Below are 24,359 nucleotides of genomic sequence, written 5' to 3' on the forward strand. Positions count from 1 at the left end.
TGCTATCCACAATGCTACCGTGCTGCCCCCATGATAGTGTTTATTACTCTGGATGTTCATTCTGTGAGATTAATATTCTGAGTGATTCATACTCTAGATGTTTACTACTCTGTGAGTTGATTCCCTAGTTATTTAATGCTAATTGTGTTTATTATTCCGAATGTTGATGTTCTGGTTGTTCATACGCCAGGTATTTAATACCCTTGTTATTAGTACTCCAGGCTTTAATACTCTGCTTTTTAATATTCCAGGGGTTCAGTTATCTGGGTGTTCCATACTGCAGATGTTTAATACTCTAGGCGTTCAGTACTCTGGGCAATGATGCAGCGAGTTTGGATTCCCCAACCAGCTTTGACCCGCTGTCACACTATCCAGTCCCGCTGCGACTCTGATCTCCATGGGTTCCCGACCCAGCATCAACCCCGACTGCCTGGACCCGCCCCAGTCTGTCCAGGCCCCGCCCTCTCTCCCTGGGTCCCGCCCCAGTCTGTCCAGGCCCCACCCTCTCTCCCTGGGCCCCGCCCCAGTCTGTCAAGGCCCCGCCCTCTCTCCCTGGGCCCCGCCCCAATCTGTCCAGGCCTCCCTCCAGTCAGTCCAGGTCCCGCCCTCTCTCCATGGGCCCCGCCCCAGTCTGTCCATGCCCCGCCCTCTCTCCCTGGGCACCGCCCCAGTCTGTCCAGGCCCGGCCCCAGTCTGTCCAGGCCCCGCCCCAGTCTGTCCAGGCCCCGCCCCAATCTGTCCAGGCCTCGCTCCAGTCTGTCCAGGCCCCCCCAAGTCTCCCTGGGCCCCGCCCTCTCGTCTTGAGCCCCGCCCCTAGTCTCCCGGGTCCCGCCCCTTGTTTCCCAGGGCCCCGCCCCCAAGTCTCCCGGGCCCCACCCCCAGTCTCCCCGGCCCCGCCCCCAGTCTCCCAGGGCCCCGCCCCCAGTCTCCCAGGGCCCCGCCCCAAGTCGCCCGGGCCACACCCCCAGCCTCCCCGTGCCCCGCCCCCAGTCTCCCCGGGCCCCGCCCCCAGTCTTCCTGGGCCCCGCCCTCAGTCTCCCGAGGCCCCACCTCCAGGCTCCCCTGTCCCCGCCCCAGTTTCCGCAGGCCCCGCCCCAGTCTCCCCGGGCCCCGCCCCCAAGCCCTGTCCCAGCCCCCAGTGCCCCGCCCCAAGTCTCCCCGGGCCCCGCCCCCAGTCTCCCCGGGCCCCGCCCCCAGTCTCCATAGGCCCCGCCCACAGTCTCCCCGGGCCCCGCCCCCAGTCTCCATAGGCCCCGCCCCGTCTCCCTGGGCCCCGCCCCCAGTCTCCATGGGTCCCGCCCCCAGTCTCCCCGGGCCCCGCCCCCAGTCTCCCCGGGCCCCGCCCCCAGTCTCCCCGGGCCCCGCCCCCAATCTCCCCGGGCCCCGCCCCCAGTCTCCCCGGGCCCCGCCCTGACGCCGCACCGAGCCGGAGTCTCCTGCCAGCTGATGGTGAGTACCCAGCGCCGGGGCTTTGGGGACAGGACAGGCCGCACCCTCCCTCCAGCCACCAGCCGCCTCTGTCAGCGCCGACACCTCAGAGCTGGGCTTCGACCTCTGGTATAACCGGTTCGGGAGCTGGAGCTCGGTGTCCGGGGCAGCAGCGGGACAGGGACAAAGTGACCAAAGATGGAGCCTCAGAGGCTGGGCCTGGGGGACTGAGCGATCCTTCAACCAGTCAGCCTTAAACCTCAATAACCCCAACCCGGCAGGGGGAGGACTGGTACCGTGGTTACTGATACCTCTGCCTCCACACTATAGATATATAGAGAGATATATGTATATATACACACACACATTATATGTGTACTATACATACAGAGAGATATATATAGACATCTGTTTGCGTATACTATATATAGATACCTCTGTTATGCTCTCTCTATATATAAATACATATATAGATATCTGCATGTATACAATAAAGTGATGTGTTATATATATTTATAGAGATATAGGTGTGTATGTATATATACATATATATATATATAGATGTGTTCACACATTGTACATATAGATATGAGTGTGAATACCTGTATATATATATATATATATATATCTGCACATGTATGCACATACATAATCTCTGCGTGTATGCACATACATATCTCTGTGTGTACACATATATTGCTGTGTATGTATATGTATTCCCGTACCAGCCTCCCCGGGCAGGTGCTGGAGTGTGGCGACTAGGGGCTTTTCACAGTAACTTCATTGAAGCCTACTCGTGACAATAAGCGATTTTCATTTCATTTCATGTGTGTGTTTATAGAGGTGAATCATAGAATTTATAGTGCAGAAGGATGCCATTCGGCCCATCGAGTCTGCACCGGCTCTTGGAAGAAGCATCCTACTTAAACCCACGTCTCCACCCTATCCCCATAACCCAGTAACCCACCTAATATTTTTGGACACTAAGGGCAATTTATAATGGCCAATCCATCTAACCTGCACATCTTTGGACTGTGGGAGGAAACCAGAGCACCCGGAAGAAATACACGCAGACACGGGGAGAATGTGCAGACTCCGCACAGACAGTGACCCAAGCCAGGAATCGAACCAGGGCCCAGGAGCTGTGAAGCAACTGTTTTAAAAACTGTGCTATCATGCTGCCCCGTGTGTGTGTGTGTGTGTGTGTATATATATGTCTATTTGTGTGTGTATATGTATATATCTGTGTATATATATATGTCTATGTGTGTGTGCATATGTATATAACTATATATTCTATGTGTGTGTATATATATATTGTGTGTACATATCTGTGTATGTATAAATATGTATATATCTGTCTGTATATATATATATATCTGTCTGTATATATATATATATATATCTGTCTGTATATATATATATATATATCTGTCTGTATATATATATATATATCTGTCTGTATATATATATATATATATATCTGTCTGTATATATATCTATATATATCTGTCTGTATATATATATATATATATATATATCTGTCTGTATATATATATATATATACAGTATATATATATATCTGTCTGTATATATATATATATATATATATATATCTGTCTGTATATATATATATCTGTCTGTATATATATATATCTGTCTATATATATATATATATCTGTCTGTATATATATATATATATATATATATCTGTATATATATATATCTGTATATATATATATCTGTCTGTATATATATATATATATATATATATCTGTCTGTATATATATATATATATCTGTCTGTATATATATATATCTGTCTATATATATATATATATCTGTCTGTGTATATATATATATATATATATCTGTCTGTATATATATATATATCTGTCTGTCTGTATATATATATACATCTGTCTGTATATATATATATATACATCTGTCTGTATATATATATCTCTCTGTCTGTATATATATATCTGTCTGTATATATATATATCTGTGTGTATATATATATATCTGTGTATATATATATCTTTGTGTATATATATATATATATCTGTACATATATATGTGTGTATATATATATATCTGTATGTATATATATATCTCTGTGTATAGATATATATATATGTATATATATATATATCTGTGTATATATAAATATAGATATCTGTATATATATCTGTGTATATATATATATATCTGTGTATATATCTATATATATCTATATATATCTATATATATATCTATATATATCTGTATATATATATCTATATATATCTGCATATATATATCTATATATATCTATCTATATATATGTATCTATATATATATATATGTGTGTGTGTGTATATATATATATCTGTATATAATATGTATCTATATATATCTATATATATCTGTGTATATATATGTATCTATATATCTATATATATATATATCTGCATATATCTATATATCTGTGTGTGTATATATATATATCTGTATGTATATATATATCTGTATATATATATATATCTGTGTATATATATATATATATATATATATATCTGTGTATATATATATATATCTGTGTGTGTATATATATATATATATATATATAGATATCTATATATAATATCTGTATATATATTTGTGTATTTATATATATATATATCTGTGTGTGTATATATATATATCTATATATATATCTGTATATATATATATATATATCTATATCTATGTATATATATATATCTGTGTGTATATATCTATATATATATCGGTGTGTATATATATGTGTATATATATCTGTGTGTATATATATATATCTGTATATATATATATCTAAATATATATACACATATACACACACACACCTGTATACCTGTATATATGTGTCTGTATATCTGTATATATATATATATATCTGTGTGTGTATATATGTGTATATATCTGTGTGTATATATGTGTATATATCTCTGTATATATATGTATATATCTGTGTATATGTGTATATAATCTGTGTGTATATGTGATTGTGTGTGTGTATATGTGTATATATCTGTGTATATATCTGTGTCTGTATATGTGTGTATATCTGTGTGTGTATATATCTGTGTGTATGTATATATCTGTGTGTGGGTGTATGTGAATATATCTGTGGGTGTATATGTGTATATATCTGTGGGTGTATATGTGTATATATCTGTATGTGTGTATGTGTATATATCTGTGTGTGTGTATATGTGTATATATCTGTGTGTGTGTGTGTATATGTGTATATATCTGTGTGTGTGTATATGTGTATATATCTGTATATATCTGTGTCTGTATATGTGTGTATATCTGTGTGTGTGTATATATCTGTGTGTATGTATATATCTGTGTGTGGGTGTATATGTGTATATCTCTGTGTGGGTGTATATGTATATATCTGTGGGTGTATATGTGTATATATCTGTATGTGTGTATGTGTATATATCTGTGTGTGTGTCTCTGTCTATATATCTGTGTGTGTGTGTGACTGTGTCTCTGTCTATATATCTGTGTGTGTGTGTGTCTCTGTCTATATATCTGTGTGTGTGTATATGTGTATATATCTGTGTGTGTGTATATGTGTATATATCTGTGTTTGTGTATATGTGTATATATCTATGTGTGTGTATATGCGTATACATCTGTGTGTATGTGTATATGTGTATATATCTGTGTATATGTGTATATATCTGTGTGTGTGTATATATCTGTGTGTATATATATCTGTGTGTGTGTATGTGTGTATATGTGTATACATCTGTGTGTGTGTGTATATGTGTATACATCTGTATGTGTATACGTGTATACATCAATATGTGTGTGTATATGTGCATACATCTGTGTGTGTGTATATGTGTATATATCTGTGTGCATATGCGTATATATCTGTATATATGCGTATATATGTGTGTGTGTATATGGATATATATCTGTGTATATATGTGTATATATCTGTGTGTATATATCTGTGTATGTGTGTATATATCTGTGTATGTGTGTATATCTGTGTGTGTGTGTGTATATATATCAGTAAGAAGTCTTACAACATCAGGTTAAAATCCAACATGTTTGTTTCAAGCACTAGATTTCGGAGCACTGCTCCTTCTTCAGGTGAATGTGTCACCTATTCACCTGAGGAAGGAGCAGTGCACCGAAAGCTAGTGTTTGAAACAAACATGTGGACTTTAATCTGGTGTTGTAAGACTTCTTACTGTGCTAACCCCAGTCCAACGCCGGCATCTTCACATCATGCATATATCAGTGTATAAATGCATATATATATATGTGTATACATATGTATATATCTGTGTATATATATGTGTGTATATGTATGTGTATAAATATGTATATATGTGAGTATATATGTACATCTCTGTGTGCAAATGTGTATACATCTGCATGTATATATATATCTACGTGTATAGGCATACATATATCTATATATATGTATATCTGTGTGTATACATGTATATATATATCTGTGGGTACATATGTATGTATATATATATATCTGGGTACATATGTATGTATATATCTCCGTGTATGTATATATATATATGTGTGCATATATGTATTTATATATATCTGTGTGTGTATATATCTGTGTATATGTGGATATATCTGTGTGTATGTGTATGTTTGTATATATCTGTGTATATGTATATATATGTGTATATACATATGTAAACATGTGCATGTATATATGTATTTATATACATGTGTATATATATATTATATATAAACGGGTGTGTGTGTTTATATATAGAACATAGAACAGTACAGCACAGAACAGGCCCTTCGGCCCTCAATGTTGTGCCGAGCCATGATCACCCTACTCAAACCCACGTATCCACCCTATACCCGTAACCCAACAACCCCCCCCTTAACCTACTTTTTTTATTAGGACACTACGGGCAATTTAGCATGGCCAATCCACCTAACCCGCACATCTTTGGACTGTGGGAGGAAACCGGAGCACCCGGAGGAAACCCACGCACACAGGGGGAGGACGTGCAAACTCCACACAGACAGTGACCCAGCCGGGAATCGAACCTGGGACCCTGGAGCTGTGAAGCATTTATGCTAACCACCATGCTACCCTGCTGCCCATATATATATGTGTGTTTGTGTATATGTATGTGTGTATAATAATAATCGCTTATTGTCACAAGTCGGCTTCAATTAAGTTACTGTGAAATGCCCCTAGTATGTATATATATATATATATTTCTGTGTGTGTATATATATATATGTGTGTGTGTGTGTATATGTGTCTATACATATACATATATATGTGTGTGTGGCTGTATATATATATATATATATATATATATATACACACAGCCACACACACATATATATGTATAGACACATATATACACACACACACACATATATATATATATATATATGAGGTGCCTGTGTATATGTGTGCATATATATGTCTGTGTGTGTCTGTATATTTGTATGTGTGTATATATATCTGTGTGTGTATATATGTGTGTATGTATATATGTATGTGTATATATGTATGTGTGTGTGTATATATATATGTGTATATATGTATGTGTGTATATCTGTATGTGTGTATATATATATAGATGTAAATATGTATATATATGTCTATATATATGTGTGTGTGCCTATATGTGTACACATATATGTGTGTGTGTGTCTATATGTATATATATGTATGTCTATATGTATATATATATGTGTCTATACGAATATATATGTATGTATATATTTATATATATATATGTGTGTGTGTGTGTATATGTATGTATATGTGTGTATATGTATATATATATATATATATATATATATATGTGTGTGTGTGTGTGCATATATATATATATATGTCTATATATGTGTATGTATATGTGTGTGTATATCATAGAATTTACAGTGCAGAAGGAGGCCATTCGGCCCAACGAGTCTGCACCGGCTCTTGGAAAGAGCACCCTACCCAAGGTCAACACCTCCACCCTATCCCCATAACCCAGTAGCCCCACCCAACACTATGGGCAATTTATCATGGCCAATCCACCTGTCCTGCACATCTTTGGACTGTGGGAGGAAACCGGAATATGTATGTGTGTGTATACATATATATGTATATGTATGTGTGTGTATACATATATATGTATGTGTGTGTATATATACATATATATGTATGTGTGTGTATACAGTAGTCCCCCTTTATAACGCGGGTGTTGGGGTCCAAGACAGCCACCCGCGTTGTATCCGAGCCGCGGATATCCACGATGGGGGTTTTAAATTTATTTTAAAATCTATGCTAGCGCTTCCCATTGTGAGTCTACGGGGGGGCGGGGGGAGAGGTCAGATCCCCGTAGACTCACAATGGGAAGCGCCAGCATAGATTTTTAAATAAATTTAAAACCCCCATCGTGGATCTAATTAAAACAGTGTCAATTTCAGTGGCCGGCTCACTTTGATCTGGAGAGGGAAGCTGCTCTCTCACTGAAACAATCAGCCGGCCGCTGAAATTGACACTGCCGGCTGCTCTCTCCCTCCAATCCAACTTTTAAGTTTTAATGTTTCTGATTGGAGGGAGAGAGCAGCCGGCAGTGTCAACTTCAGCGGCCGGCTGATTGTTTCAGTGAGAGAGCAGCTTCCCTCTCCGGATCAAAGTGAGCCGGCTGCTGAAATTGACACTGCCGGCTGCTCTCTCTCTCCAATCAGAAACATTAAAACTTAAAAGCAGTGTCAATTTCAGCGGCCGGCTGATTGTTTCAGTGAGAGAGCAGCTTCTCTCTCCGGATCAAAGTGAGCCGGCCGCTGAAATTGACACTGCCGGCTGCTCTCTCCCTCCAATCAGCCGGCAGTGTCAATTTCAGCGGCCGGCTCACTTTGATCCAGAGAAGGAAGCTGACAGTTGGGGCCCATAAGCTCCCCCGCCGTATATCGCGAACCGCGGTATTGCGGAGCGCGGTATAACGGGGGACTACTGTATACATATATATGTATGTGTGTGTATATACACATATATGTATGTGTGTGTACAAATGTGTATGTGTGTATACATATATATGTATGCATGTGTGTATATATGTGTGTATATACATATATATGTATGTACGTGTGTGTATATATGTGTGTATATGTATGTATGTGTGTGTATATATGTATGTATGTGTGTGTGTATATATGTATATGTGTGTGTGTATATATGTATGTATGTTTGTATATATTATGTGCGTGTGTGTGTATATATATGTGTGTGTGTGTGTATATGTATGTGTGTATATATATGTATATGTGCGTGTATATATGTGTGCGTGTATATACGTATGTGCATGTATATATATATATGTGTATGTGTATATGTGTGTACATATGTATATGTGTGTGTGTATATATGTATGTATGTGTGTGTGTATATACCAGCAGGGGCTGATTTAGCACACTGGGTTAAATTGCTGGCTTTTAAAGCAGACCAAGGCAGGCCAGCAGCACGGTTCAATTCCAGTACCAGCCTCCCCGAACAGGCGCCGGAATGTGGCGACTAGGGGCTTTTCACAGTAACTTCATTGAAGCCTACTCCTGACAATAAGCGATTTTCATTTCATTTTCATGTATGTGTGTGTGTATATATGTATGCATGTGTGTGTGTGTATATATGTGTGTGTGGTATATATGTGTGTGTGTATATATGTATGTGTTTGTATATATGTTTGAGTGTGTGTGTATATATATATGTATGTATGTGTGTATATATGTATATATCTGCATATATATATATCTGCATATATATATATCTGCACATATATATATATGTGTGTGTGTATACATATATGTGTGTGATGTGTGTCTATATAGTTGCATATATATGCCTGGTTGTGTATATGCACGTGTGTGTGTCTGTATATATGTATATATGTTTGTATATGAATATATATCCGTATGTATATATGTGTGCACAATGTGTATGTATATATGTGTGCATATGCATATATATGTGTGTGTATATGTATGTATATATATATATATGTATATGTATGTCTGTGTTTGTGTGTATATATATATATGTGTTTGTATGCATATATATATATATATGTGTGTGTGTGTATTTGTATGTATAGGTGTGTGTCTATATTTATGTTAATGTGCACATGTGTATATCTGTGTGTGTGTGTATATATATATATATACATATTTATGTGTGTGTGTGAGTGTATGTTTGAGAATGTGAGGATGTATCTGTGTATATATATGTATGCATCTGTGTGTACATATATGTATGCATCTGTGTGTACATACATGCGTGTTTGTGTGTCTGTACATATAAATATATATATATTTGCGTCTAGCTCTGCGTGTGTGCATATATATAATATACACACATATGCTCTGTACGTGTGTGTGTATATATATATATATAGCTCTGTATTTGTGAGTATATAATATATATACACAATATATGTAGCGATATATCTATACATATATAATTCTGTGTGTATATATGTGTGTGCAGATATATATATTTATGTGCATGTGTAAACATATCATAGAATGTCTACATTGCACAAGGAGGCCATTCAGCCCATCAAGTCTGCGCCAACACTCCAAAAGAGCACTCTAACTTGCAATTGCCTGGACGCCAAGGGGTAATTTAGCATGGCCGTTCCGCCTAACCTGACATCTTTGGACTGTGTGAGAAACTGGAATACCCAGAGGAAACTCACGCAGACACAGGGAGAATGTGCAAACTCCACACAGTCACAAAAGGCTGGAATTGACCCCGGGTCCGTGCCGCTCTGAGGCTGCAGTGCTAACTACTGTGCCACTGTGCCGGGTGAATCCTTTGATTCGCTCAGGGATGAATAATCTATCCACCACACCCTTGACTATAATCAATGACTGTGCTCCTACAATCCCCTGGGTTCAAAGGTTCTCCCTCTGCAGCAAGAACTTGCTCCTCATCTCAGCGTTAAATGTATGTTTGTATGTCTGTCTGTCTGTCTGTCTATCTCTCTGTCTGTCTCTCTGTGTGTCTCTATCTGTCTCTCTGTGTGTCTCTATCTCTATCTTGCTCTGTCTCTCTCTGTCTCTCTCTTTGTCTGTCAGTCTCTAACTATGTCTCTCTCTGTCTCTCTCTCTCTCTCTGTCTGTCTCTCTGTCTCTCTCTCTCTCTCTCCCTGTCTGTCTCTCTCTCTCTGTCTCTGCCAGTCCGTTTGTCTCTGTCTATCTCTGTCTGTCTGTCTCTGCCTGTCTATCTGTCTCTCTGTCTGTCTCTCTCTCTCTGTCATTCTCTCTGTCTCTCTGTCTGTCTCTCTGTCTGTCTCTCTGTCTGTCTCTCTCTCTGTCTCTCTCTCTGTCTCTCTCTCTGTCTCTCTCTCTGTCTCTCTCTCTGCCTGTCTCTCTCTCTCTGTCATTCTCTCTGTCTCTCTGTCTCTCTCTCTGTCTCTCTCTCTGTCTCTCTCTCTCTCTGCCTCTCTCTCTGTCTCTCTCTCTCTGTCTCTCTCTCTGTCTCTCTCTCTGTCTGTTCTCTCTTTCTGCCTCTCTGACTGTCTGTCTGTGTCTTGCGATCTCGCTATCTATTAATAGATATGCGTGTCGATACATAGATAGAAATGTGTGTCTATACATATGTAAAAAAAATAGATGGAAATGTGTGTCCATCCAGAAACACACATATACATAATATATAGATATGTGTGTGCCTATAGATAGATATGTGTATTCATAGATAGACATGTGTGTGTATATACATAAATATATCTGTGTACGTACATACATTGTACGTATATAGAACAGTACAGCACAGAACAGGCCCTTCGGCCCTCGATGTTGTGCCGAGCCATGATCACCCCACTCAAACCCACGTATCCACCCTATACCCGTAACCCAACAACCCCCCCCTTAACCTTACTTTTTAAGGACACTACGGGCAATTTAGCATGGCCAATCCACCTAACCCGCACATCTTTGGACTGTGGGAGGAAACCGGAGCACCCGGAGGAAACCCACGCACACACGGGTAGGACGTGCAGACTCCGCACAGACAGTGACCCAAGCCGGGAATCGAACCTGGGACGCTGGAGCTGTGAAGCATTTATGCTAACCACCATGCTACCGTGCTGCCCTCAAATATGCATTTATGCAAATATTTATTTGCAAATATGCAAATATAGCATTTATGCTAACCACTATGCTACCGTGCTGCCCTGTATATTTATATCTGTGTGTACACAGAGTGCACGCCTAATATGTATATATGGAATCTAATTGAGGGGTTCAGATAGTTTATACACAGAATACTGGCTATCTGGGCGTGAGTTAGAGTCTGGAATCTAATCGAGGGGTTCAGATGGTTTATATATAGAATAATGGATACCTGGGAGCGAGTTACAGACTGGAATCTAATTGAGAGGTTCAGATGATTTATATATAAAATAATGGATACCTGGGAGTGAGTTACAGACTGGAATCTAATCGAGGGGTCCAGATGGTTTATATATAGAATAATGGATACCTGGGAGTGAGTTACAGACTGGAATCTAATCGAGGGGTTCAGATGGTTTATATATAGAATAACGGATACCTGGGAGTGAGTTACAGACTGGAATCTAATCGAGGGGTTCAGATGGTTTATATATAGAATAACGGATACCTGGGAGTGAGTTACAGACTGGAATCTAATCGAGGGGTTCAGATGGTTTATATATAGAATAATGGATACCTGGGAGTGAGTTACAGACTGGAATCTAATCGAGGGGTTCAGATGGTTTATATATAGAATAATGGATACCTGGTAGTGAGTTACAGACTGGAATCTAATTGTGGAATTCAGATGGTTTACATATAGAATGATGTAATAATTGATTTCAATGGCCATTCGTTTTAATACTTGAATAGATAACAGCATTGAGCAGACCTTTGACCCAACTTACTTCTAGTTGGATGTAAGTTCCATTCAGTAATGTAAAATGGTGACTTTATTCTGCTAGACGACTGAATTTTGTGTCAATGATGGCTTTTTGCAGACATAGGCTATCAGGTTAATGAGCTCTGTTCCCCTCTTTTAAATCCTGGTAGCCTGTTTTCTGTGGATGAACATGCTGTACATGCCTAATTGGATGGTGATGACTGACTTCCTGTTGGTAACTGATTCAGAAAGATGTGTCTGGCCTTTCTCAGCAGCAAAGCTGTCCTGGCCAATATTTACCCCTCAAACCAACGTCGATGTGAGTGATGTTCTGATCGTTATCTCGTTGCTGTTTCGTAGAGACCTGCTGTGCACAAAATGGCTACTGCGTCTTCAACATTACAACAGTGATTCCACTTCAAAAAGCACTTCATTGGCTGTGAAGTATTTTGGGATGTCCTGAGGCCACGAAAGGCATTCGACACATGCAAGTTCTTTTATTCTTCTTTCGAGTTTGTAGTAGCGGGTTGAAGCTATATCCCATTTTGTAGAATCCCTAAAAATAGTGCCCTTTCTAGACCAGCCAAGACTCAAAATTGTACCAAATTGAACGAGTCCTCGAGTTCCCACAGTCCAAAGCTGTCCAGGTTAGATGGATTGGCTACGCTAAGTTGCCCTTCGTGTCCAAAAAAAAAGGTTAAGTGGGGTTACGGGGATAGGGTGGAAGTGTGGGGAGAGGGTGGAGGTGTGGGCTTGGGTAGGGTGCTCGTTCCAAGGGTTAGTGTAGATTCGATAGGCCGAATGGCCTCCTTCTGCACTGTAAATTCTATGATTCTGGGCTCCTGTTGCTAATGACTGTCCTCAAAACTCAAATAGTCTTGAGTGGAAATGATAGTCTCATATGTAACTTGAAATTATATATATATATTTTTTATAAATTTAGAGTATCCAATTATTTTTTCCAATTAAGGGGCAATTTAGCGTGGCCAATTCACCTGCCCTGCACATCTTTTTGGGTTGTGAGAGGTAGACCCACGTAGACACGGGGCGAATGTGCAAACTCTACTCAGACAGCGACCCAGGGCCGGGATCAAACCCAGGTCCTCGGCGCTGTAAGGCAGCAGTGCTAACCACTGTGCCACTTGCTGCCTAACCTGATATTGTATAATATCGTCCTCTGTGCTCATGATTGCTGGCCCAATAACTTGGCCATTGAACTCCCGTACCCTAGACTGATCTATCATTTGATGTGATAACTGACTTTGAGCTGCCCGTAGGTAAGGCTTGATTAGCGATGTTAACAGATGAATGTTTGATGTGTTTGTGAAGTCTTGCTCTTTGCTATTTAAACAGTGACATCAGTCCATTGATTTCAAATGGATGAACGCTGCAAGCTATAAGACAGCCAGGAATTTTATACAGGCACCTTAAGTAATAGTCTCCTAACAACACTGAAGTGAGTTCAAAGCTGTTACCGGCATTGCTAATCTCAGTTTTTTTGAATGACCCGATGCCAGTTTGGTTGATTTTTGAGGACAGGCTTGTAGTTCCTTGGGTTTAGCGAATGGAAGAGTCACCGAATGGAGATATTTAAAATGATAAAGGGATCTGTCTGGGTAGATAAAGAGAAGCTACTTGCTCCAGTGGCAGCTATCTATCAGTCATGTGATAATGCCATGAGGCTGCCTCTGGAGGCCGACATTTTAAGATCAGTTCAATAAATACTATCACTGAGACAGGACACCGATGAAGCTTTGCTGTCTTGTCCATGAAGCAAGGTGTCAAGAGCAGTGGAACAAACAGTTGCTAATGCATGACAACAGTGGATGTATAGTGGGTAATTTGGGTAACTCAGACACAGCAGGACCGTGCATGCAGTTGTGTCCTTTGTTTGGTATAAAAGGGGGATATTTGGGTTTTGAAATGTAACCAATCTGGTTAACACAGCTAACTTTGGGCGGCACGATGGAGCAGTGGTTAGCACTGCTGCCTATGGCGCTGAGGACCCGGGTTCAATCCATGCCCCGGGTGACTGTCCGTCTGGAGTTTGCACATTCTCCCCATGTCTGCATGGGTCTCAGCCCCACAACCTGAAAAGATATGCAGGGTAGGTGGATTGGCCACGCTAAACTGCCCCTTAATTGGAAAAAAAAATAATTGGGTACTCTAAATTTAAAATAAAACACAGCTAGCTTCACACAGTCATGTGACTATGAAATGAGGTTGCCTCTGGAGGCAAACATCGTAAGACTAGATCAATAAAGCCAAGACACAACACTGATGAAGACTGCCTCCTTAGACATGGAACAACACACACGAATGGCCACACAATAATCTTAAAAGGGACCACAGAGCGCACCAAACAGGTCACACACAGAAAAGGGAAGAAAGAGGGAACATAGCTGGTCGGCTGAGTCCGGAACAAAGTGAGAATTGACCTTAAATTTAGAAACTAGGCCTTGCAACAGTGATTTTACCAAGCATAAAGGGCAGTGGAAACTCTCTCCTGAAAGAAGTGGGGGAGGAAAGATGAGTGTGTCAGTTCGAGCTTTCAAGGTTGGGTAGTGGAGAAAATGTGGGAAAATGGAGTGGCGATAATGATCTGCCATGGCTTAACAGAATAGTGGGGGACAGGCTTGAGGGGCGGAATGACCCCTAATGAGGCAGTGCGGTGCGGGGGAGGGTTAATTTATCCCGATCCGGCAAGCTGACAGGATGAGGCTGGGATGCTGGTTGCCACTCTGCCCAATTACCCTCTCCACTGTTAGTACTGAGTGCTCCAACTGATGCTCCGAGTTAGACTTGACCCCCCCCCCCCCGCCCCCCCCCCCCCCCCCCCCCCCCCCGAATCATATGTTTGTTCTGATGCCATTGATTATCTTTCTTTCCTGTGTTCTTTCTATCCCACTCCCCCATCCTTTGTCAACCAGGTGTGAGCAGCCATGGATACAGGGAGTAACGTACTATATGTGGATTTCCCCAACTTCAGCAGCCGCCTCCTGGAGAGCCTGAACCAGCAGCGGATGGAAGGCAAGTTCTGCGACATCTCCATCCACGTGCAGGGCAAAGTGTTCAAGGCCCACCGTGCTGTTCTTGCAGCATCCTCGCCCTACTTCCACGACCAGGTGCTCTTCCGCAATACCAGTCGCCTGGTGCTGCCGGGTGTGATGGACTCCCGGGCTTTTGAGAGTATCCTGGCCTCCTGCTACGCCGGCCGGCTCGCCGTGTTGCAGGCGGACATCGTCAGCTACCTGACAGTGGGCAGCTTCCTCCAGATGTGGCATGTGGTGGACAAGTGCACCGAGTTGCTGAGGGAAAACCAGCCGCCCCCCATCCCAGCCCCCAGTGGCCAGAGGGCCTGCCGCACCACCGACAACCAGTCGCCCAGCAGCAGCAACTATTTCAGCCCCCGGGAGGTGAGCGAGGCCAGGCCAGAGAGTGAGGAAGCGGTGCCGGTGAAGACTGATGCCCATGAGGAGGAGGAGGACGACGAGGAGCTAGAGGAGGAAGAGGAGGAGGAGGAGGCAGCGGTGGCGGGCAAAGACAAGGAAGTGGAGCACAAGGTCACCAGCAACCATGGGGAGCTGGTCGGTGGGGAGATGGCCGAAGGGGGCCTCCTGGACAGCCTGTACCACCGGCCGGCCTATGTCCAGCCCAGCATCTTGCCACACAAACGCTGGGTGTATGTCAAAAAGGAGAAGCCAGAGGAGGACCTGGTGCTAACATGCGAGGAAGACGAGCAGCACTTTGTGAAGACAGTCGGCAGCCGACGTGGCGAGCCGCAGGCGCTCAGCATCAGCGACGTATGCACTCTGGCTGGCCCGGAGATGCTGGGCCCCGAGGAGCAGGCCTTCGAAGACCAGATTGACTACTGCGGCTCCTCCGAGGATTTCACCTATGAGCCCTTGGACGAGAGCATCCGCGGCTATCCGTGTCAGACCCCGGGCAGCCAGTTGGCACTCTATCGGCCCCAGGGCGACACACACCATGGGGCGGTGCAGGCCACGGCGGGAAGCCCAGGCGCCGGCACCAAGATGTTCGCCTGCCACTGCGGGAAGAGCTTCACCCACAAGAGCCAGCGGGACAGGCACATCAACATGCACCTCAACCTGCGGCCCTTTGGCTGCACCATATGTAACAAGAAGTTCAAGATGAAACACCACCTGGTGGAACACATGAAGATCCATACTGGCCATAAACCCTTCGAGTGCCATGTCTGCAGCAAGAGGTTCATGTGGCGCGACAGCTTCCTGCGGCACAAGACAGCATGTGAAAAATTACAGCGGGCGACAACCGCTAACCCTTGCATCAACTGAAGAGAGAAAGAGAGAGAGGTGGCGATGGGGAGGTGGGGAGACAGACTGGCCTAACGGTCCCTTCGCTGTAGCCATCTTTTTCTTCTTCCGTATGGGTGTTCCGTACATTATCCTGTACAAGCTAACCTCATGTACGTATTTGTCTGTCATGTGTTGAGAGAGTTGGGGTTGGTCGATTCAATGCCAAGGGATTGATCGACGGGCGGGCTGTTTGTTCTGTGTGTCGCTCCAACCAATACCGGCACCGATAAAGGGCTGGGCATCTGAACCCCCATTTCATTGGGCTAGCCGACGTCTGAGAATGGGCCAGCGTTGGGACCACCCACGCCTGTTAGCAGGCTCGGTGCAAGCATTGGGAGACACATTCCTGCTATTTTTGCGTGCCCTCTACACTCCCTTCCCGCTATTCTTTCCCTTCCCTTCCCCCTCCTTTTAGACCAGGGCTTCATCCAGTCACTGTCACAACCTGCGACAGCTGATGTGCCCCTTTTGTATTCAAAGTGAGGGATTCCAACACTGCAGAACAGAAGAGGCTTTTCATTGATGCCTGCTCCCCACCATCACCTACCCGTCCCACTTTTAACCAACAAGCAAGTCTCCAGGTCAGCTACAGCACTTGGATGCAGCTTACAACTCCCACTACACTGCTCCCCCTCGATCCCTTTCTGCTTGCACCAATCCATGGAATTTTTCCCTTGAATTCCTGTGAGGACTCTTGGTTGGCATGCCATGTGCCCACTTCCTGCTATGGGCCTAATGACGCACAGTTTGTGGAATTGTTGGCCAGAGCTCAGTGGTGACTCCCCCCCCCCCCCCCCCCCCCCCCCCCCCTCCCCATCCGACTCAGCCTAACTGTTAGAAACTGAGTGCAGGTTATTTGTTCAGGAATTGAAGGAGGGGTGGGGGCGAGCGGTGGGACGTGGGTAATGGCCGGTGTCGGGCGGGTCCGACGAGATAACCGTTGGACCTCCAAAATCAGCTGTATCAATCTGAAAATGGCAGATTGGGCTTAGCACGGAGAAGTGGGCAGGTAACACTGGGTGACCAGTCAGGAGACATGTCATGTACACATCGTGTTGAAGTAGTTACCGGACAGGTTGAGCAAGACCAAGGGTCGCGGTGAGGTAAAATACACAGTGATACGTCAGTGAAGGACGCTGTCCAATACTCTGGCCTGATTATACGTCGAGTGCTGAGTTGGGCTTTGCCGGGGAGCCATGAGGGTGGTACTGAAACCTTGGAGCCAGGGCAGAGGAGAGCAGACAGGGCTATTTGGCCAGCTAATGTCAAACAGGCCAATCGTTATGTGGAAAGGTAGGGCACATTCGGACTGTCTGCGATTTTGAGACGCCAACCACCTTCAGAGCTAGGTCAGGCGGTCAAGTGAAATGTTTCACGTTGCTCAACCATTGGCGGCTGTGTCTTCAGCCAAATTTAGGGAGCCCCTCCTGGAATTTCGCAATGTGATCGCCTTTTCAAATTACATTACTGATAAGATAGCAGATGCAAAAATACAGCCATAGTATTAATTGAAAGATACATAGTTAGATGCTGCAATGAAGGAGGTCCTTGTAGGCTTTACTGGATGGATGAAGTGAAAGGAAGCCAAATAGCTGCTACCCTGATCTCTCTCAACAGAATATTTCACTCTGGCAACAAACAGACAAGTTGGGTGGAAAGGTCTTTGGAGGTTATCTCACCAGCAGGCAGTGTCAATGGCCAACTGCGCTTGCTGGGAAATTGCAGCCAGCACACTGCTGGTTTCCCGTCACGCCAAAGTGCCATCAGCCCTATTGTATCTGGCTCAGTCAGTAAATAATGACTAGCTCCAGTGTTAAAATGTGGGAAGGATTTTTACCCCCCGCAGTTCTAACAACTAATTTCCTCCCCGTGCAGTTCAAACGCTGCTCCTCACTTTTGAACAGCCTAGAACTGATCTGTACCATCCAGGATGGCCCTCGACCTAACCTACAGTGGCAGCTTGGCTGGGGAAGGAGGAAATCGGAGATGTTCCTCCCTACTGGTGGCTTTCGACTCACCTTGACTAAAGAAAGTGGACGGCATGACCTCCATTTTCCTGGGAGGGGTTCCTACCAAAGTTGCTGCAGAAGATCGAGATTGGAAGACCGAGGAAATTATGACGGATGTGGGAAGAGCGGAAAGGGAAAAATAAAATGTGGCCGGGGAACACAATTGGCAGGTTGCTAAGGTAAAAAGAGAGAGGTTTCTGAGACCGGGAACAAATCTAGGAATGATTCGCTGGACAGGGTTTCTCTTGGAAGTGGCTAGGAGTTGTTTGGGCACGGTGGTCTTTTCTCCTTCCTAAAAATTAATGTCTCCTGAATCGGATATAAACAATTGCTGGTCTACGCACAGAGCAGAGGTTAATGCATCATCCATGTGTCTCCCCGCTACAAAGCCAACGTCTGCTACACAAGGCTGCCCTCACAACCCTTCAGAGCAGTTGGCCCAACCCAGCAGTACCACTTCAATGGGGCTTGAGCATCTTTTCAAGAGTATAAAATCCAGGTAACGTTTCCTTCACACCACCATACGGTCTGCATTTATTCACAGTCACCCATATCGCTCCGATAGCACCAATTATTTCCCATCACCACAGGTACCAATTTAAACATGTGCAGCTTATTTTGTGATGTTCAGCACTCCCTGTCTTAAAGCCAGGTTAATTTTCAAGCCAAGGTGGCGCTCGCACCGTTAACAACTTCCAGAGGGGGGTCACTCTCTCTCTCTCTCTCTCTCTCTCTGTCTGGTAAATGGGGTTGTTACGTGGGTGCCCACTATATATACGCTGGCGTGGCTTCAAGCAGTGAGGGGCATTCACCACCTGTGTCAGGATGCCCTGCAAACACTGAATTTCTCCGAAGCATTTGACAGTCGGTGTAGCTTTCTGTCTTGATGGACAGCCTCTCACTCTGAGCACCGACACTGGAATGCAATGTATGGTGGGTCCATTCAATCCGACACTTGTACTACGTGCCTAGTTTACTTGTGGGCCTTGAACCCACCCCTCAGCAAATCCCACCACCACAGAGTCCAGAATCACTTTTATACTTGAACCTCAACAACAGCTTTCATTTATATATCGTCTTTGTTCTAGTGAAATGCCATGGCTGCTTCACAAGGGAATTAAACAAAATGCGACACCGAGCCATATCAGGAATTGTTGGCACAGGTAACCAGAAGCTTGTCAAAGCGGTATGTTTTAAGGATTGTCTTAGGAAAAGAGATTCAGCGATGACACTTAGAGCTTCAGATCCCGGCAGCTTAAGGCACGGCCGCCAATGGTGGAGCAAGTAAAATCTGGGGATGCACAGAGGAGGCTGGATAAGCAAATGAGGGAGAAGAGAGCAAAGGCTTATGATGGCATTAGATAAGGGAAGGCATGAGATGGCTCAATGGACCATAAACGCTGCATGGACTGGTTGGGATGAATGGCCTGTTTCTGAGATGTTTGTCCTCAGTAAGCCCAGGAGGCTAGAATTGGAGGAGCTGAGTGATCTGAAAGGCCTGTGGGGCTGGAGGAGATGACAGACACCGAGAAGAGAGTGAGGCCATGAAGAGATTTACAAATAAGGGTGAGAATTTTAAAGAGGGGCGCTTTTCTAGATTGGGAGCTGTTGCAAGTCAATGAACACAGGTTGATGGGTTTAAAGTTAGGGGCAGCAGAACTTGCGATGAGCCCCAAGTTGACAGAGGGTAGACCAGCCACATTGGAACAGTCGTGTCTAGAAGCAGCAATGACATGGATGAAGGATTCATTCTTGTTAAGTGCCTCCATAACCTCCTAATGCACAATAAGTATCTTCTTTTTAAATTTCCCCTCATCGATGCTGTAACAGGGCTGTGTCAGGACCACGGGGTCAGGGCTGGCACAAACAGGACAGGATGGACCTCCTCCTCAAAGATTAAAGAAAAGTACAGCACAGGAACAGGCCCTTCGGCCCTCCAAGCCTGTGCCGACCAATGTCCCCTAGTAATTGACCCCTCTATCCTGGGGAAAAGCCTCTGACTATCTGTCTATGCCCCATATAATTTTGTAGACCTCTATCAGGTCACCCCTCAACCTCCACCGTTCCAATGAGAACAAACCGAGTTTATTCAACCGCTCCTCATAGCCCTCCATACCAGGCAATATCCTGGTAAATCTCTTCTGCACCCTCTCTAAAGCCTCCACATCCTTCTGGTAGTGTGGCGACCAGAATTAAACACTATACTCCAAATGTGGCCTAACTAAGATTCTATACAGCTGCAACATGACTTGCCGATTCTTATACTCAATGCCCCGGCCAATGAAGGCAAGCATGCCGTATGCCTTCTTGACTACCTTCTCCACCTGTGTTTCCCCTTTTAGTGACCTGTGGACCTGTACACCTAGATCTCTCTGACTTTCAATACACTTGAGGATCCTACCATTCAGTGTATATTCCCTACCTGCATTAGACCTTCCAAAATGCATTACCTCACGTTTGTCTGGATTAAACGCCATCTGCCATCTCTCCGCCCAAGTCTCTAAATGATCTAAATCCTGCTGTATCCACTGACAGTCCTCATCGCTATCCGTTCTGTCCTCCTGTTCTTAGGATCGAGGGTGACTAGCTTCCACTCCAGTTCAATGGATTCTGAGACAACTGACGACTGGAATGTGTGATCGGCAGACTCACCCAGGTGTGTGGGCGGGTGGAGCTTGGAGGGTCAGGTGAATGAGGTGATTGGGAGGTTGGTGAGCTTTCTCCGCTGCCCACTCCTGATGAAGTCCGCGATGCACTCAACGTCTTCCTGAATGAACCTACATTTTTGATTGGCCGCAAGCCAGGACTCTATTGAGTCAGCAGGGATAATTAATCTATTCTGGGATGCCTTGAGGACAACTTTGCTGATTCCTCTTGGTTAGTTTATTCTTGACACCCCTCGCTGACTAATGTATCTGTGGCTGCACATAGTTACAATGTGGTGCAAATATTAAATTATTTGGGAAGAATGCTGCTCTGGAATTCACATTGTAAAACCTACCATGGTTTAGTAGGTTTGGTAACTGTAAAAGAAAAAAAGATGAGTGTTTTACATGACCAACAGGGTTTCACAGTCAGTGAAGTATTTTTTGAATGTGTGGTCACTGTTGCAATGGAGGAAGTATGGCAGCCAACGTGCTCCCAGCAACCCCCCCCCCACCAACCCTAATGTGATAATAGCCAGATCAATCTGTTCTTGTGATTTTGGTTGAGGGATGCGTAGTGCCCAAGATGTCAGGAAGAACCCCCCGTGCTCTTCGCAGTAGCGCCATTGGATCTTTTACATCCGCTGAAGCAGGCAGATGGAGCCTTGCTTGCATGCCTCATCCACAAGACGACATTTCTGACAGTGCAGCATCCCCTCGGTACCACACTGGAGTGTTCGACTAAATATTTTTGAACCTGAAACCTTGCGATTCAGAGGCGAGTGTGCGGACAACTCAGCTGCGGCTGGCGCACAATTTCCAGAAGACTTTAGCGTGATGAATGGGACGGATGTAACCTGCACCACTAAAAATGGAAAGATCTATTGGAACTAATAGCTTTTCAAATAGCCAGCACAGACATGAGGACCGAATAGCCTTCCTTCTGCACAGTGCACAGTTAGATCCTACGAATGAGGTCCTGACTTCAGTCACTTCCCCAGAAAGGAGAAAATAAAATAAAACATTAGATCTGACAGCTGTCTTATTGGAGGAGGGGATTCCTATCACTTGTCCCAGAGGGAAACTATCGATAACCCTTACAGCTTTCCCTCGCCGCATCATCCCCTTCCCCCACCAATCTTGCAGGGGTGGAAAAAATCTGACCAGTAGGGGACCTCTAGGGTAGTTTACCAGAATATGAGAGGGAGGTGGGTTGAAAATGCCAACCCTCAGGGCAGTGTTGTTGGGACACCGAGTATTCTGTCATGTTTCCAACACCTCTCCCCACTCCTTCACTCTTGATGTTTTGGTGCTTTTTCTGTGCAATATCATCTTGCCCTGAAGTTAATTTTGTGGCCAACAAACTCGAACAATTGAGGTTATTTGCTGTCTGACTTTTCTGGGGTTTTTTATATCCTCCAGGCGCATTTGTTAAAACGATATGCAAGTACAATTGTTTGCCAGTTGCCAATCTGCAGTAAATGCATGTAATGAATAACTGGAACCTGTTAAGAAATTCAGTCTTCTTTTTGGTTTCTACGCAGTGCTGTCATATTGGGAGTCAGAAGGTCATGGGTACAAGTCCACACTTGGGACTAGAACACCTAATCTGGCCTGATGCTTTAGTGCAGTAATGAGGGAGTGCTGCATGCTTGGGGGGACCCATCTTCCAGCTGTATTAATGACTTAGACGAAGTGTCAGAGATAACCTACGTTTGCTGGTGATACCAAGCTAGGTGGAAAGGTAAGGTGCGGGGAGTACAGAGAAAAGCAACAAAGAGACAGGTTAAAGAAGTGGGCAGCATGATGGCCGATACAATATAATATAGGAAAAGTGTGAAGTTATGCACATTACTCATAAGAATAGAAGATTGGAATATTTTAAACAAAGCATGAAATTTGTGATTGTTGATTTCAGAGAGATTTGGCCATGCTCATTAAAGAATGCCGAAAGTTAGCATGCAGGTGCAGCAAACCATTGGGAACACAGATTGCATGTTAGCATGTTAGTAAGGGGATTGGAGTACAGGAGTAAACCAATCTTGCTAAAGGTGTACAGGGTTTTGGTGAGACCACGTCTGGAGTACTGTGAGCAGTTTTGGTCTCCACGTTTTAGAATGGATATACTCAGATTGGAAGGAGTACAGTGAATGTTCATTAAATTGGTCCCTGGGGTGAGGGTGTTGTCTTATAATGAAAGGCTGTATAAATTGGGCCGATATTCTCCGAAGTTTGGAAGAGCGTTCTCATTGAATCCGGTTGGGGAATCTAAAACACGGGCCCAGTCTGAGGATAATAAACGGCCAATCATTTAGGATCGAGATGAGGAAAAATTACGCAAAAGTCACGTCACGTCGGCAGTGTTTGAAATTCTCTACACCAGAGGGTTGTGGCTCCTCCATCGTGGAATACATTTAAGGCTGGGATTGACAGATGTTGGATGTCTCGGGGGACGAATGGACATGGGCAGCAGGCAATAAAGTGGTATTGAAGCCCAAGATCAGCCATGATACAATGGACCCAAATTGTTACACCGGCTCCTATCTCATGTTAAAGATAATAATGTTGTTGCGGATGGGATGTTAAATGGAAGCCCGGTCCGCTCTCTTAGATGGATGGTAACGTTCCCAACGGCACCATTTCAACAAAGAGAAGGAATGTTCTCCCTGGTACCCTACAGCCAAGAATTATTCCACAACCAAAATCACCAAAAATACATAATCTGGTCAAATTTCTGGTCCTGGGAGCTTGCAAATTAGTGGCTCGAAGTTTCCTACATTACAACAGTGACTACACTTGAAACGTATCTGAGCATCTGTAAAACATTTCGGGGAATGTCCTGAGGTCATGGAAGGCATTCCCAAGTTGTTATTTTAAGTTTCATTGTTCTGAATTTGTAGGTCGGAAATTGTTCTGAAACGACCGATCTGAAGGTCATAAATGAGTGAATCTCCTCCATTTCCACTGATCCTAAATCTCCGATTTTATCTAATTCGATCTTCGGTAAGGTCTTCGTGAAGTGT

The 24,359-nt window shown here is 43.8% G+C and overlaps 2 protein-coding genes across 5 annotated transcripts in view; one reads left to right on the forward strand and one right to left on the reverse strand.

The window, feature by feature from the left end:
- Nucleotides 1-24,359, reverse strand: part of LOC119976187 (ras/Rap GTPase-activating protein SynGAP-like) — a 506,239-nt gene that overhangs the window by 36,660 nt on the left and 445,220 nt on the right. The gene's annotated exons all lie outside the window — the stretch shown is intronic.
- On the forward strand, nt 1,411-24,305 carry LOC119976189 (zinc finger and BTB domain-containing protein 22-like). 4 transcript variants are annotated; one of them, XR_005462880.1, is made up of 4 exons: nt 1,411-1,449; nt 12,706-12,832; nt 15,276-16,792; nt 21,263-24,305. XR_005462880.1 is itself a non-coding variant. In XM_038816499.1 (3 exons), exon 3 carries the CDS (start codon nt 15,288-15,290, stop codon nt 16,659-16,661), a length of 1,374 nt encoding a protein of 457 aa, XP_038672427.1. In that variant the 5' UTR covers nt 1,411-1,449; nt 12,706-12,832; nt 15,276-15,287; the 3' UTR covers nt 16,662-17,470. The 4 variants fall into 4 exon arrangements, 3 of the variants coding, with proteins under 3 accessions (XP_038672427.1, XP_038672428.1, XP_038672429.1); XM_038816499.1 differs by lacking the exon at nt 21,263-24,305 and having other exon boundaries at nt 15,276-17,470; XM_038816500.1 differs by lacking the exon at nt 21,263-24,305 and having other exon boundaries at nt 1,417-1,449; nt 12,516-12,832; nt 15,276-17,470.

This window comes from Scyliorhinus canicula, chromosome 13 (assembly GCF_902713615.1).
Source record: "Scyliorhinus canicula chromosome 13, sScyCan1.1, whole genome shotgun sequence".
NCBI lineage: Eukaryota > Metazoa > Chordata > Chondrichthyes > Carcharhiniformes > Scyliorhinidae > Scyliorhinus > Scyliorhinus canicula.